This window comes from Calonectris borealis, chromosome 4, assembly GCF_964195595.1.
Source record: "Calonectris borealis chromosome 4, bCalBor7.hap1.2, whole genome shotgun sequence".
NCBI lineage: Eukaryota > Metazoa > Chordata > Aves > Procellariiformes > Procellariidae > Calonectris > Calonectris borealis.
This window is the reverse complement of record NC_134315.1, coordinates 3,470,777-3,485,524: the sequence shown is the minus strand read 5'-3', so window position 1 is coordinate 3,485,524 and position 14,748 is coordinate 3,470,777. Positions and strand designations below refer to the sequence as shown.

The window sequence follows — 14,748 nt, the reverse complement described above, 5'->3', positions numbered from 1 at the left end:
TTGACATTTCCACATCTAGCTTGTATATCCGCGGGATGATCTTGATTTGTTTCCACCGAGAACGTGAAATTCCTGCTGAACCGCACGGTGCAGAACGCGGAGCAGCACATTGAGACAGTGTTGATTGGGAACCCAAAGAGTTTTAAGAGCCTGATGGGAAATTATAGCAAACAAGGGCTGTTGGCAACTGACTTCCAAATCTAAATCCTCCATGAGCACAATACGCTACAATTATAGCAGCTTTCCCGGGTCAGGAAACAAATGCTGTGACTGCTGTATTCCTGTGTGTGATATTTATGACACACAATGTTATCTTTGTAATTGTTACGTATGCTTTTATGTAGTGCAATTAGGGTGGGGCTGAGGTTAATGGTAATGTTAATCATTTTCATGTTCTTAATTTAGACTCTGAATGCTGTCGTTCAGTACAGAGTAACAAAAATTATTCATGCTATTGTACTGCTGTCACATCTGTGGTGTTGGGAGATGGCTGCAGCACAGCCTAAATCAGCCAAGATCGCCCAAGTCTTGGATTTACCTGCTGAAAAGCTCATTCACATAAGCTTTGACGTTTTCTCCTGCTTATACCATCTTGGAAAGTCCGGAGCGTCTTAATGGATGGACTTGCTCTGAAACCAAACCCTGCGCTTGGAGGGGTGTCTGTCTGTACGGACTTCCACCCGGCTGAACTTGAGCTGAGGCATAGGAACCATTTACGATATACTTGTTCAGAGAATTCCCTGACATAATGACTTCAATTCACCCTGAATTTCTCTTTTCTGAAATGTATCCTGGAAATGCAGTGGAAACTAGTGCAGAGTCCATGGGTATGTGGTTATAGGGCTTTGTTCTTCCCCACTAACTTCCATGAGTTGGGGTGTGTCTGGCTACAGGTTTTATACAAAATACCAAACTCAAAATACCAAACAATAACAAAAATTTTAAAAAAGCACCTCAGCACGCAAACCCCCTCAAGTTGTTTTGTTTAGTGACCACTCCTAAGATACTTTTGCTCTCCAAAGTTAGGGAAATAGGCACCCCATGCATTCTGAGTATTGGCTGAGTATACAGCTCAATGAAAAATAAAAAAAATATAGGAAATTGGCTTTTTTTTTCCTAATTCTGCAGTGTCCGGTGAGAGTAGCAGAAGGTAATCCTGCCATCTCCAGGATCAGGTCCTGTTGCTGCTGGTAGATATCATGGGACTGTTCTGCTGTAGCCTTTATCGGAGGGGGAATTAGGTTGCTGACGTCCTCAGCTTCCTAATGGGTTGAAATGCATCTTTTTGCATCAATTTAAAGTTAAAAAGATATTAAGTGCCAGTTTCTTTTCTTGTAAACTGAAACGTCGCAGCCATCTTCTTCGGGCAGTTGCAAAAGAAACACAGGCAACCATTTTGCCAAGGATCAAACTTTTTTTTTTTTTGTAATGGTGTGCTCAGTTCACAAATAAAAAGCTTATTTGCTGAAGACCATTTGCTTTTGCTGCAACCAGACCGAAGAGGCTGTACTCAGGAAACACCAGAGGGCTGGCTTAATTTTATAAGAAAAAAAAAACCAACTTCTGAGAGCTCTTCTTGCTGTACTTCCTCAGTTCAGGACTCCAAGTCTTTCACAAAACTGAGAAACATCCCATGGGGCTGCAGCCGTCCTGGGGTGGTGGATTGAATGACTTAAGTATCTTTTTTTGGTCTGATTTGTGACTGTAGCTTTAATTTATTGCCTCCTCTGTAAACCACAGATATGTTTGTTATTTGCAATTACATGGTCAAAAAAAAAAAAAGAGCTTTATTTGGATTTTTAAGTCATTCTTTTTCTTTGCCTTGGCGTTTGTTGCAATGAAATCCTTTTATGAGGCTTGTGGAGAGAGCTGGGTTGAAATAGCTTCTCAACAGGACACGTGATGGGCATGGTGGTGCAAGCCCAAGGAAAGATAAGAATGAAGGTTTTATGGCTTCATTGAAACTGGTGAATGCAACCTTCACCCAACTCAATTTTGTACGTTGACTATTTTAAAATTGTAGCTTTTTTTTTCTACCCTAGAAACTCTCCTATCTTAAATTTAAACTACCTACAGGAGTTGAACTTTCAGTTTCTCTTTCAAAAAAATATCCCCGTGATGGGCACATCGTGGTCTGACGATGATGGTCACCATATGCATGTACCTCAATTCAGCAGCAAGCCTGCTTGTTTGTCATTTAACACAGCTTTAAAATGGTTACACTGATATTTTCCTGCATGTATAATAGTTTCTCTGTTTTACTTTACTGAATCTGGTAGATTAAATTTTCATTTTCAGAGTGAGGAGAAACTTGCAGTCCAAAACCAGTGATTAGTGATAAAATACTTTGAATAAATTTAACAAGTGGTCTTTTGTATTGGTTTCTAATCCGTCAATCTCTTATAAAAGCAGAAAGCTGCATATTACCTGGATGGTTTCCCTAAGTGCATGCAGCTCGTATGAAAGGTTATTCAATGTCCAAAGAAGATGCAGTTTTTGTTTACCCAAAAAGCTTTGTTCCTGTAGAATTCTGTTCTGAAGATCATAGTTATTGACCTCAGCTTTCAAGCGGCGCTGATTTCGGGGGGGCCTGATGTCTGGATTTCAGACTGGTGGAGCAGGTATCTCATCCACGGTGTGGTGGAGTCGTAGGCTCAGAGCATGTAGCAGCTAGACATGAAAAATAGTGAAAAAATGAGATTGTTCATGGATATTTTACTAAATTTTTAAAATGTAGCCCCATGATTGCTTTCCTATAATTACTTTCTGCCTGCATGTAAATAACATATGCCAACATGAACCCCAGTGGCAATGGGGGAAGGACTGAGTGGGAGAAAATGAAGTTATCTCTTGATCAGTATTACATCAGCTTGATAATAATATTTTTATTAGGAAAAGTATTGCACCGTGCCCCCAAAGAGGCACAGGCTTCCTTGTGTTTTCAGTATCATCTAGAGTTGTCGGAGGAAGGTTGAATACTGCATGACTTAAAAATACCAAATCACTAAGACCTTATGAGGAATGGATCATCTGCTTTAAATCTTTTTTATTTCTCCAGCCTGAGTGCCTGGAAGGAAGCTGGGAGCTCTTCCCTGTTAAGTGATATCGCTGCCTCTAGCTTGCTCTGGCCACATTTCAAGTAGGAGAGGACAACTTGTGAGCAAAATGTGTCAAAAGGCCCTTGAGTTAAAGGATTATCAACACCGGAGGTCAGGGTGGTCTTGGGGCTGCAGCCACGGCTGCTGCCGCTGTTACCGTTTGTCCTGGGCATGGAGATGATGTAGCTCCAGTCACAGAATGTTGTCATGGTATGGGTTGGAAGGAACCTTCAAAGGTCATCTAGTCCAACCCCCCTGCCATGGGCAAGGACATCTTCAACTACGTCAGGTTGCTCAGAGCCCCGTTGACCTTGAACATTTCCAGGGATGGGGCATCTACCACCTCTCTGGGCAACCTGGGCCAGTGTTTCACCACCCTCATCGTAATCTAAATCTCCCCTCTTTCACTTTAAAACCATTATTCCTTGTCCTGTCCCAACAGGTCCTGCTAAAAAGTCTCTCCCCATCTTTCTTATAAGCCCCTTTAAGCACTGAAAGGCCGCAATAAGGTCTCCCCGGAGCCTTCTCTTCTCCAGGCTGAACAACCCCAACTCTCTCAGCCTTTCCTCACAGCAGAGCTGTTCCACCCCCCTGATCATTTTGGTGGCCTCCTCTGGACCCGCTCCAACAGGTCCATGTCTGTCCTGTGCTGAGGACCCCCGAGCTGGACGCAGCACTGCAGGGGGGTCTCACCAGAGTGAAGCAGAGGGGCAGAATCCCCTCCCTCGACCTGCTGGCCATGCTTCTTGTTAGGCATCCCAGCCATCCCTGTGTGCCCTCAACCCCATCTTCACTCCTGGTGGGAGCACCTTCCAGCTCTGCTCAGAGCTGTGCCTGGGGGAAAATAGAGGAAAGCAGTTTTTCCCCCTTTTTCCTCCCTGGGGCGTGGGTTGGATGGAAGCACTCAGGGGCAGCGTCTCCAGGGTTCTGCAGACCATCCCAACGAGGACAGACCCTCTGCCCCACTGCTTCAACATGTATCTTCAGGGTTGCCTCCCGCACGTGCTCTCCTGTCGATTTGAGTGCAGCAGCAGCCAGGCTTTCAGACAGCATGGGGCCCCATGGAAATAATTTGATTTTTTGGGTGGGTAGACTAATCACTTCTCCCAAAATGCCGTTGTTTCAACATCAAGGCACAACCCTACAATTCTTGGCTTTGGGGTGTGACCTGAATTAATGGACTCAGCCCAGGCTGCCTTCCACCGCACTGCTGTAAAGGAGGAATAAACCAACTACATGAAAGGAGATGCGCAGTGTGCAGTAGGTGAGAGCTGCGGGGTGCAGGGTGAAAGTCCCTCTCCCTGCTGCTGCTGTTTAAAATGGAGAATAAAAGGCAGTATCTTAAAAAAAGAAAGTTCTGAAGGCGATGCTTGTGTGTAGCTCTCTTTGTTCTAGGTGGTGATGTTATATCTCTCGAAGCTGTCTGTACTCCTGATGCCCTCAGATGTTCTCATCCTCTGAAGTCTGAAGGCTTTTGTGCAGCCTTTAGCAAAAGACTGCTTCAGGACTGCAAGTTGCGCAGTTAATCGCTAGGCCATAGCTAAAGGAAACCCTTTGCTCATGAAATGGGTGGAAAAGGAATCAAGTTTTGCATAAATCAAGAGATTTATGCAGCGGCGTGGTGTTGCTGGAAAAATTCACAAGGACCTCGAAGATAACGGGGACAGCAGCACCGAGCAGCATTGGGTTGTATTTAAAAAAAAAGAAGTTTGCCTTTGCTTTTTTTTGGATGTTAGAGAAAATTGTGTGGGCAGAAGTAGTGGTAGAGTCTATGCGCCTGTATCAAGAAAGCTTCTAATAGGTTTCACCAAATATTTTCACAGTGAATTGAGATCGCGGGGGAGATAAAATGATACAGCTTGCAAAATGCCTGGAGGTTCCCTTGCGAAGGGTGGTAAACTGGATTTCTGGGCTTTGAGGGAGTTATCAGGAAGCCGAAGCGATAAATCCAGGATTACTGCTCGGATGTTTGCTGATGGTAAACAGACCCACGAGATGCGCGACGGCGGCTGGAAAAGCTGTGAGCGCCGATGCTGGATACGGTGCAAATATCCACGAATTGGTTAAAAAAAAACCCTAAACCCTAGGTGCTTAAACTAGTTCTGCAAGCAGAAGAGGTGGAGATGCCAAAATTGGGAGGAGCTTTGATACCCGGCGATGAAAAGCTGTTTCCTGAGTCGGAGGCTGGAAGGATGGATCCTGTAGGTTAGAGTAACACGGGGACGCTGGCTTTCCTATTGCTAACTGCATTCCCTTTTCACTGGGTGATATTTATTATTTCACTTGGGTTATAACTTCCTCGTCAGCACACGGGGGTGTAGGAGGGGGAAGGAAATGACACTTGCTTTCTTTGCAGGACGTTTCGAAGATCTGCAGATTAAAGGCTGGCTGTAAGAGCTAGGTGTTACTAGAGACGGTAGAAATAATGCGCTTCAGAGAAAATTCTTGCAGGTACGTCGGGTGAAGTAACCTGAAACCTGGCATTCGGGGTGCGGCAGAGGAAGATTGCAACCCGTCCAGTTTTGCTTTGTAACGTAACACACCGTGGAAAAGGGCCTGTTGCTTTTTTTTAACTTTTTTTTTTTTTTTTGTAAAAAAAAAAAAAGCTTGTAATGGCTCGGTGGTTTTTGGGCACTCCCAAGCACTTGCTCCTGCCTGGTGGGAGTTGAAGGTAGCTGTGCTTTGTTTGCGTGGTTGCCTCCAGAGCCCAGTTTCCCTTCACACAGTTGCAATCAGGCAGGAAACGGGTTTCTTGTCCGCTGAACCAGCCCGGTTTTCTCGACAGCGAAAGCTCCCTCCTTGCTTTCTCCCTGGGCCCTGCTGGGAAGGTCTCCAGCTCTGCCCACCCCCACGCTTGTCCGTGCAATTCCTCTGGAGCAATACTGAGTTTTCGGTCACTTAGCCTCACCTGGCTCTGCACGATGCTCCTTGTAGTTTTTCTGCCTTACACCTCCAAAAAAGTCAAGCGCCCTTGCCTGCTTCTTTTCATATCATTGTACAAAATGTGGCCGTCACACCCACCGGCTTCCTTTTAGGTTTTGCCCGGCGCTGGACTCCGGGCGCCTTGAATAAAATGTTTTATGCTGGGCTGTGGCAGCGGCAGGCTTTCCTACTGGCATGACCAGACTCTCAATGTGACATTCAGAGCTGTAAAATACTCCCTGACAATAGCTGGTGTTGTTCAAAGAGCGGCATAAATAATCGAGAGGATTTTTTTTTTCTTTTTTTGCAAGAAGAATAACATCTCCTTGGGCTGGCCGGGGAGGCGGCAGGCTGTTTGCATGCACAGCGCTGGGGGGGAAGTGTTGTAGCTTGGAGGGGAATTTCAGGAAGGGGGTGACATCGAAACGGGGGACTTCAGTTTGTTTTCTAGAAGGTTTTTGACATCGTGGCGCTGGGATGTCTCTTAAACGAGGTGTTGGGACCTCTATTCTCTTGTATACCCATTTTTATATAGAATAAAATAATTCCGTCATCCAGATTTTTTGTGTGTTTGTAGCATGGCAGGCTGACTTTGTGGCACAAGCTTTAATTGCTGATGGGATACCTGGGAAGATGGGCTCAGGGAGTGCTTCAGGTGGTTTGATGAGGCCTCAGGAGGTCTCCAGTCCAACCTCCTGCTCCAAGAGGGGTCAGCTGTGAGGCTGGACCAGGCTGCTCAGGGCTTTATCCAGTTGGGTCATGAAAACCTCCAGGGATGGAGATTGCACAACCTCTCTGGGCAACCTGCCTGCCTGACCTCACGGTGGAAAAGCTTCTCCCTCCAGTTTGAACATCTCTTGTTTCATCTTCTGCCCATTGTCTCGTGTCCTCCTGCCGTGTGGTCCTGTGAAGAGCCTGCCTCTCTCTTCTGCCTGACCTCCTTGGAGATGCTGGAAAGCTGCTAAGCCCCCTTTCTCGCCTGGTGCTGGTAGCTGAGTGTGTCCAGAGAGAAAAAGGGACAAATCTGTGTGTATTTGTACAGCTACCACAGACTTCAAGTTTTTCCTTGTCTTTCCATGTGCACCTGGCTCCATCCCACCTCCATTGTATTCATAGATCGAAAGCAGGGGGGAAAAGCTTTTCTGTCTTCATTTAATCTTCGGCTTTCTCAACTTAGAATCAGCTAAATTAGAATTAAAATTAAAAATAAAAATTTGTTGAAGAAGCTACCAAAAATCTGGATTAGCAATTCAGTGAAATTTCGTCCCAGGTCATTAGCCCACGTGTCTGGTGACTCCACTTTTCTGAAACTTCAGAGGAAAATATGTATTTCTAAGATTTTTTTCTTCCAGTCTTGACATTCATTGATTTCAATGCACCTAATGAGTGATGTGGTACCGGCATCATTTTGGCAATTAGGCGGCGTTTCGGTGCTGTCACCTGAATATGGGGCAGAGCAACTGCTGTTGTCATCCTTTTCTCTTCAACATGATTTTTCTGTTCTTTCTTGTAATTCTTTCGAAAAATCAAGAATGTCAGCACTAGAGCAGCTTCTTTCTTGCTAATTTCTCCAATACTATGGAATAAAGCACTAAAATAAATGTATTTTGTACAGTGAATATGCAGAGGAAAAAGCTTTTGTGCATCCTTTAGACTGAAGCTGACCCCAACCTCACCTATTAAAATTGCATCTTTGTAAGAACTGATGTAAATATGCTTATTTTAAAAAAAACACTTGTTCTAAAACTAAGCTTAAAGTGGAGAAAAAAAAAAAAATGCAGTAGTGGTGGCCCTGCACAGACTCTGCTCAGCACGTGACGTGGGTATGAATGAGCCCCGGCAGTTTTGTCTCCGGGCTGGATTAGGCACAGTTGCTACTGGTTACTGCGCAGCCCGGCTCGGCGAGGCTGCGCCGTCGGGGCCGCTTGCCTTTCCTCTCCGACAGCACCGCCGAGGGTTGGGAACCCAACGGGGTGGTGAGGACGTGCCCCGAGCAGGTGGTATCGGGGCACGGCTGAGATCTTCCCAGCCCACACCCGTACAGCATCCCTTGATGTCCCTTAATGTCACCTACTGAGTTTTTAGATGCTTAATAGTCCTTTGACCTCCATCAGCATCCAGAGGAGGCTTTTGCTTCTGGGATTTGCGTTGGGTTGAAATGTTCTTACCTTTATTTTTTTTTTTTAAAAGCCTTTTTACAGGACTGAAACCCCATGAAGTCTGGTTTTTAGCAAAGGTGCAGTTTGGCTTTTAGCCCCACCACTTGCACAGGCAGTTGTTAGCCCTGGAGCAAGTGATGGTGGATTTTTTTTTTTGAGATGTAAAACAAAAGCAGCTCATGGTTGGTGTGTGCTGCTTTCTGATGTCGGGAGTGAAGCAGCAGCCTTGTTCTCAGCCCGTTCCTGCCCTTGCCTTCCTGTGGGTCCATTGAACTGGCTCCTGTCAATCAACAATGCTTTTAAAACGAACGCGTGGGATAAAGCTGCAAGATCGTTCGTGTGTCAGCTCTGGAGTGGTGACTGCACAGGTTGGTCTGTTGATGTATAGACATACACCATGTGCAATCATTTTTGCACAATCATTTTTGCTTGTCTGAGGCGTGGCAGTAGACATAGCAAAATAAAAATGCCAGCGTCAAGAGGGGATACTTTAGGCAGAGATAGTGAAGGGCAGGACGGCTTCGAGCGCCCCATGTCTCACTCTCTGATCTGCGGCAGAGCTCAGGTTATTTTCCTTATGAAAGGAGCTCCTGGATCCCATACACGCTGGTCTGATAAAACCAGCTTTAAACTGCAGCCTGGCTTAGTGGAGAAGGGACGCCGCAGCATGTAGTCCCCTCCAGGAGTATTAACTGGGAGCTCCTGCGTACGGTGTATTTAGACGTTAATCCAGTTGCACAGCTAAAGCTGTGACTTCTGCACATGCCCCCTTTCGCTGCAGGGACATCTCCTCTCCCGGTGCTGACCTGCCTGTCGCAGGCTAAGCAAAATGCATTCAGGTTTTATTTCGCCCTGGCAGCATATTTTAAAATAAGGCTGGCAAAAGCAGCGGACTTGAGAAAAGAAAAGGTGTCGAAGCACTGGCGATTATTGGAAGTGTTAGAGCAGCATGGGGGAAATGCAAGGATATGGAAATAATAAGAGGTGGCTTTTGGGCAGCAATATATTTCAGAGAAGGCTCAGTGAACTGAGAACACCTTTATGAAAATTAGGCATTTGGAAGAAGCCCTTGAAGGTGAGCTGACCTCCTTGTAAGAGGGCTGTGTGGACACAAAATGCGTGGACAGCTTCCCATCTCTGAGCTGATTCCTGAAATAAGGCTGACCTCGCAGCCTGAAAGTACTGGCTGGAAGAGGAGAACAAAGTACCTGATAAATGAATCCTGGGTTTGGTTGTATTGATCACAAAAGCTGTGTGCTTTTAGTGTTTTTCTCAGATATATATATATATATATATTTGCTCATATATCTTTGTCATCCAGTGCCGTGCTTGAGCAAAACCACCCATGACCTACCTTGCATCAGTAGCTGCTACTGCTGTGGCTAGCTCTCAGGGCACCATTGCCACCAGGGACCGGGCTCGTCTTCCTTCTCTGTGGCCAGTGAAATTCTCAGCCCTTCCAGAGCGATGACCTCCGGTTTATGCCTATATACCTGGAATTATTCCTCAAGCCGTGTTGTGCAATAGGGAGCATGATTCCACATGTGTTTTATAAAAGCAGAAGAGCATTTCGGGTGTTGTGTTGGAAAATCAAAGCCCTATTTGGGGGAACTTGCGGTCTGACTATCCAGTTGGACAAGCTTAGCTTTCCCTGCAATTTAAATATACTCTACCAGAATTTTAATCGTGCCAGTCTCCCTAACTACATTTTAACTCTTTAGGAGTGTGCAGGGTTTCCGAGCCACCGTCACTCTCCTGTTTAAATGATACAGCCTTAGAGGAAAAGAACAGCTTTGAATGTGTGTGTGCATCGCCTTCTTACTCCTGTAGAAAGCTTTTACAGCTGCCATGTGTCATTTGGGATAATCCAGAATATTTCTGCACAGCTCCAAGTCCTTTCCTCCCCACCTGCCTTTTCAGAGCTTCCCTGTCCTGTGTGGAAATGGGGATCTCCCTCTGAGCACAGTTTTTACCCTTATTCAGCCCAGAAGTTCCTCTGTGTCTTTGAGGTCAGCTATACGATATCCGTAACGTCTTGGCACTTGAATTCTGTTTTCTTGTTCTCAGTTTTTGCTGGCACTTACATGCTCGAAAGTACGGCAGTTTCATGACTAAATTCAACCAGAATAAACAGCGTATGTAGAGAGAGCTTCCAGTTTATTGCGTATACGAACAACATTGGAGAAACAGCTGTGCAGGTCAGGGAAAAAGTCCCTGAAAATCATTATCTCATTTATTAGAAGCAAAATAAAAGAAATAATCTGCTAATGCTTCAAGTATCAGAGATAGAGAAGGGATTCTCTCAATTTTGTTTTGTTACGGTATTGTGGGAACGCAAGTGCACTTAGTCCCAGCTAGAGCTGCTGCAAAACCTGTACCCTCGACATGCTGGAAGCTTTGCTGTCGATTTACACGTGTGCAGAGTCAAACCCCGTGTGTACGCTTGCTCGTAGATTATTATTTTGCCACCGGTGAAAGTTTCTGCAGCAAAACCTTCATTTGAATAGACAAGGTTTGGGATGGTGAGGAAAACAGGGATAGATTAAGGTAAAACAATTCGGTTTTGTTAATGCTGCAGGCCAGTAGTGGAAATAGAAAAGAAAATTAATCTCCTTTTTCCCAGGAGAGTGTCTTACCTGGAGCACGTACCTTCCCTAAGAGGTGGTAGATGGATTTCTTTGTTTTTCCTTAGGCTTGTGAAAAGTCTGGGATTTGGGAAAGAGCAACTATGTATCTCGAGAGTTAGATTTAGATGTCTCATTGTAGGTTGTCTTATTAATGCCTGTGGCAGCTGATGCTTCTGGTAGGCTGGACCCGCCAACACGCAGGGTCTTCTGACGCTGTCCTGGACCCTGCAGCAGCCGGGATAAGTTTCAGTGCTCAAGGGTGAGACGTGGTGTGAGACTGTGCCTCGGCTACACTGGGGCTTAGCGGCAAAGCCAAGCTCCTGCTCTTGCCTCAGTGCCTCCTGCTGCCAAGGCTGGAAGATCGTCTCAGGCACCGAGTGCCTGACCATCATATGATCTGCAGAAACAGGTTTCACTTCCTTGGTGCCTAATGCAGCAAGGAACATGATTTATGGGGGAAAAAAAAGGCATTTAGCCCTGCCAGAGAAACCTCTTCCATGCAAATCAGCTATTTAATGTCACCCTCGTGCTTTCCGCATGCCCTCCCTCCACAGGTTTGTCTGGAGGATGGGGCAGAAGCCTTTGAGTTGGCTTTCTACAGGCAGGAGATCCTTCTGGTGACGACCACAGGCCATCCCAGCCCGGTGGGTGCGATGCTGAGAGCTGCGCCGGCTGCCTAAAGCCATATCTGGACCAGCGCTAGAAGATGTAGCTGCTGCCAATCATCATATTTACAACTTAGAGACTTTCAAATTTGTCTCCACCAGAGTTTGCAATGCTAATGCCGAGGGTGTTGGTGGGGGGCTGAGTACTTGGCACCTTCACTGCTTATTTTTTCCTTTAAAGCTTGGGTAATGAATCATATCAAACAAATCATGGTAGCTCAGGTAGGAACGTGATATCTGTGTGTGGAGGCAGTTCTGGTTGGAGGCTTGCTTTCACTTGGGTGAAGGACCTGAGCAAATTTGAACTGAAAATGTGTGGTTTTAAATAAAAAACCAAACCCAACCATTTAAAGCAGCATTTTGTATTTTTAAACAAAAAAATACAGTGGTACAGAGAGGAGTTCCAGAAAACCAAACGGTTTATTTTACTGCTGGAGCAGGGTCTCCACTAATGAAGCCCTCTTGCATTCAGTTGTCTGAAGACTGCAGGAGATCACCATGATGGATTAAAGCAAAGCCCCACAGCTGCACGCAACATCTGGCACCACAGCTCGGTCAAAGATTTTCCATCCATGAGGCGGTCTCGTCCATGACTTTTGGCTCCAGTTTCCATCTCCGATATGTCCAAAGGTTACAAAATTCCCATGGTAGGACTCCTCGTGCAGCGTTGCAGGGATCCTGCTACCGGCATGATGAGTCCCGCAGGTTTTGTCCTGCCGTCCACTGTATCCCCCCCAACAGAAACATCAACAGCTCTAGCAAAACTCTTGCAGAAAAAAGTTTGCGTCTGAGGTCTTTGGAGGAATTCGGGTGGTACAGACCAGGAGGTGGCTCCTCCAGGGCTGCGTCTCCAGAAACTTGCGCTATAGCCCCTTTGTAATGTAATAGCTCCCTTAACAAGATGCTTAATGCTTTTAAACATGATGTACGTAAAGATTTTGTGCTGTAATTCTCCTGATCCTTAGGTCCACTGAGTCACTATGGACTTCAAGTGGTGTTTGGGGGTTGCCCCTGTCAAAACTCTGAATTTTATCCAGCCTAAAAGGTACAACAGAGCCAACGTTATTCTTTGGTGCAAAGTGCTGAGCAATCCATAAGAAATAAAAGTCTGTGTTTGCAGCGTGCAAAGGGTTGGCCCCTTCCCTTTTTGGAGTTACTGCTAGGGCAACCCCCATTATATGTGGGTGTGTGTTGTTTCAAGCCATTTATAAATAAATATAAGCAAAAAAGAAAAATGTTGATAGTTCCTTGTTCTATATAAAATTGAGTGGATTTATTCGCAAACTTTATTTCGACAGCGAATGTAAAATCAGAGCCTGATAGTCAAGCCTAGAGGTGCAACTATTCCATGAATGCACTGAAGGGGTGCAGTGCCAGAAGTGAAAACCCTTTTTCCTTCGGTCTCTGCTTCTGTGGCTTAATTTCCCCTCCACCCCGTTCAGCTTTTGCTTGCGTTAAAAGCCTTTTTCTGCACTATCAGGTCCTCTGAGGGTTTGTTTGACATTCAACCAGAGCAGGACCGGGTTGGGGTGCTGCTGAGGTGTAATGGGGTGTCCTGACAACTGATAACAGATTTCACGATGCAGACCACCAGCTCTCAAAGAGGGGCCAGGGCTGTTGCAATTACCCTGAGCGCAACGAAAAAGGTGCTGGGGAATACAAGTGTTAATGACGGCCATAAAGGAGCTGTTGCTTTTTGAGCAGCATGACTTGCTGTAGCTCTGAACTTGCGACCTGGAGGAGAAAAGCACAATATCCCGGCTACAACAATGTTGTATTTATATCCAAAGCTCAGAAATCCATCTGTGCGGAGGAATGAAGAACATCCTATCGCTGTCTGATGCTATAACCATTTTTAGAAATCTGGCTGGAGCTTGTTTCTTGGGTTGTTTCCTGAAGGGTCGCTCGGTGTCCCTGCCCCAGCTCCGCCGCCTGCGTGCATGGAAATCGCAGCCGAAACCACCACTTGACTCCATCACACGAGCTGCATTGTGTGGATCTGCCTTAAGAACAGCTCCTGGTTGCCTTTGAGCAGCTAAAGCTCTGCCCGGTGACTTGGCAGTCTTTCGGCTGGGGTTTGGTGAAACGATGGGGAGGAAAACCCAATGCGTGGGTCACGAAACTGAAACCTCTCCTGGCAGGAATGAGGAGGTTTCCGTTGTGGTGATTTGCCTTGGTGAGCGGAGCAGGTGGTGGCAATAAGGTGCGTGGCTGTATTTGCCGTATCGGGCTGGCACGTGGGTAAGGAGTAGCCCACATATCCCCTTTATTAGACATAGGAATTCCTGAATTCAAGAGCTGGCAAGAAACAACTGATTGGGGATGTGGGATTTTTTTTCCAAACCATTTGGGGAATCTCAGGAGGAGAAGCACGAATGCCAGTTTGCCGGGAGGTCTGCGGGACATGGCTTGTCCCCGTGCTGCAGCCGGGCAGCTTCTGGGTGCTGCTGTAAAAACCATCTCTTGATATTTATAAGGTCACGCACTCCCAAAACGTAGAGGATACGGCCAAGCCTCCTGCAAACAGGTTGTATATCCCAACAGCCCTGTTCAATGAGTGGCTCAGATTAGCACGCCTTCCCGAAAACGGAGCCAACCCCGAGCCACCGGCAGAAAATGCCCTTGTAGTAGTGCGCGTGGTTCTGCCACGCCATCTGCCCCGTGGCAGCTCGTGTCCCCATTGCGCTGCTAAAAATCTCATGTCTCGTTGCCGCTTCCGAGCTGCTCCTGGCAAACTCGAGCTGCGCAGAGGATGACTGAGTCATGCGAATGGGGTTTTCTTCCCCTCCTTCATCAGTATGTTTATTCATTAAGGAAATCAAAAGAGGAAGAGGAATAAAAAGGTTGCAAATGTTTTGCTGGGTTAGAAATGAGACCTGAGCGACTGGGCTGTGCGTTGCCCTTTGTACGATGCGTTCAGCAGCTCTAGTGTCCCTGGCACAGAGCTCAGGAAGACTGATGTGCCCTCCCAAGATGCCTTCAGGTAGGGTCACAGCTTGTTTACGTATCTACTTATATCCATATCAGCCCATATGCCAATATTTGACTATCAAATCCTCACTGATGAACGCCTCTCGCATACAGTCGTGCATCCGCTGGCATGTCGGGACGTGGGTCTTGGGGTCGGTGGCCACCTCTGCGTGCCTGGGTTTCTTTTTTTTCCAAACAATATCACTTCAACTTGTAAAGGATGCCCCTTTTCAAACAGCTTTGCCCTGTCTCTTTGCATCTTCCAGTATTTTTAAGAAACAGTGAAACCTAAATTTTGCAAGCACCG

The 14,748-nt window shown here is 46.2% G+C and overlaps 1 protein-coding gene across 5 annotated transcripts in view; it reads left to right on the top strand.

Annotated features, from left to right (window-relative positions):
- Nucleotides 1–14,748, top strand: part of PTPRA (protein tyrosine phosphatase receptor type A) — a 127,220-nt gene that overhangs the window by 35,956 nt on the left and 76,516 nt on the right. The window contains exon 3 of one of the 5 annotated variants that reach the window (XM_075148406.1): nt 8,211–8,547. The exons of the other annotated variants lie outside the window; for them this stretch is intronic. Coding sequence (XP_075004507.1) covers nt 8,473–8,547 — 75 coding nt within the window. The 5' untranslated portion in view covers nt 8,211–8,472. The remainder of the gene's footprint in view (nt 1–8,210; nt 8,548–14,748) is intronic. 5 annotated transcript variants of the gene reach the window in all.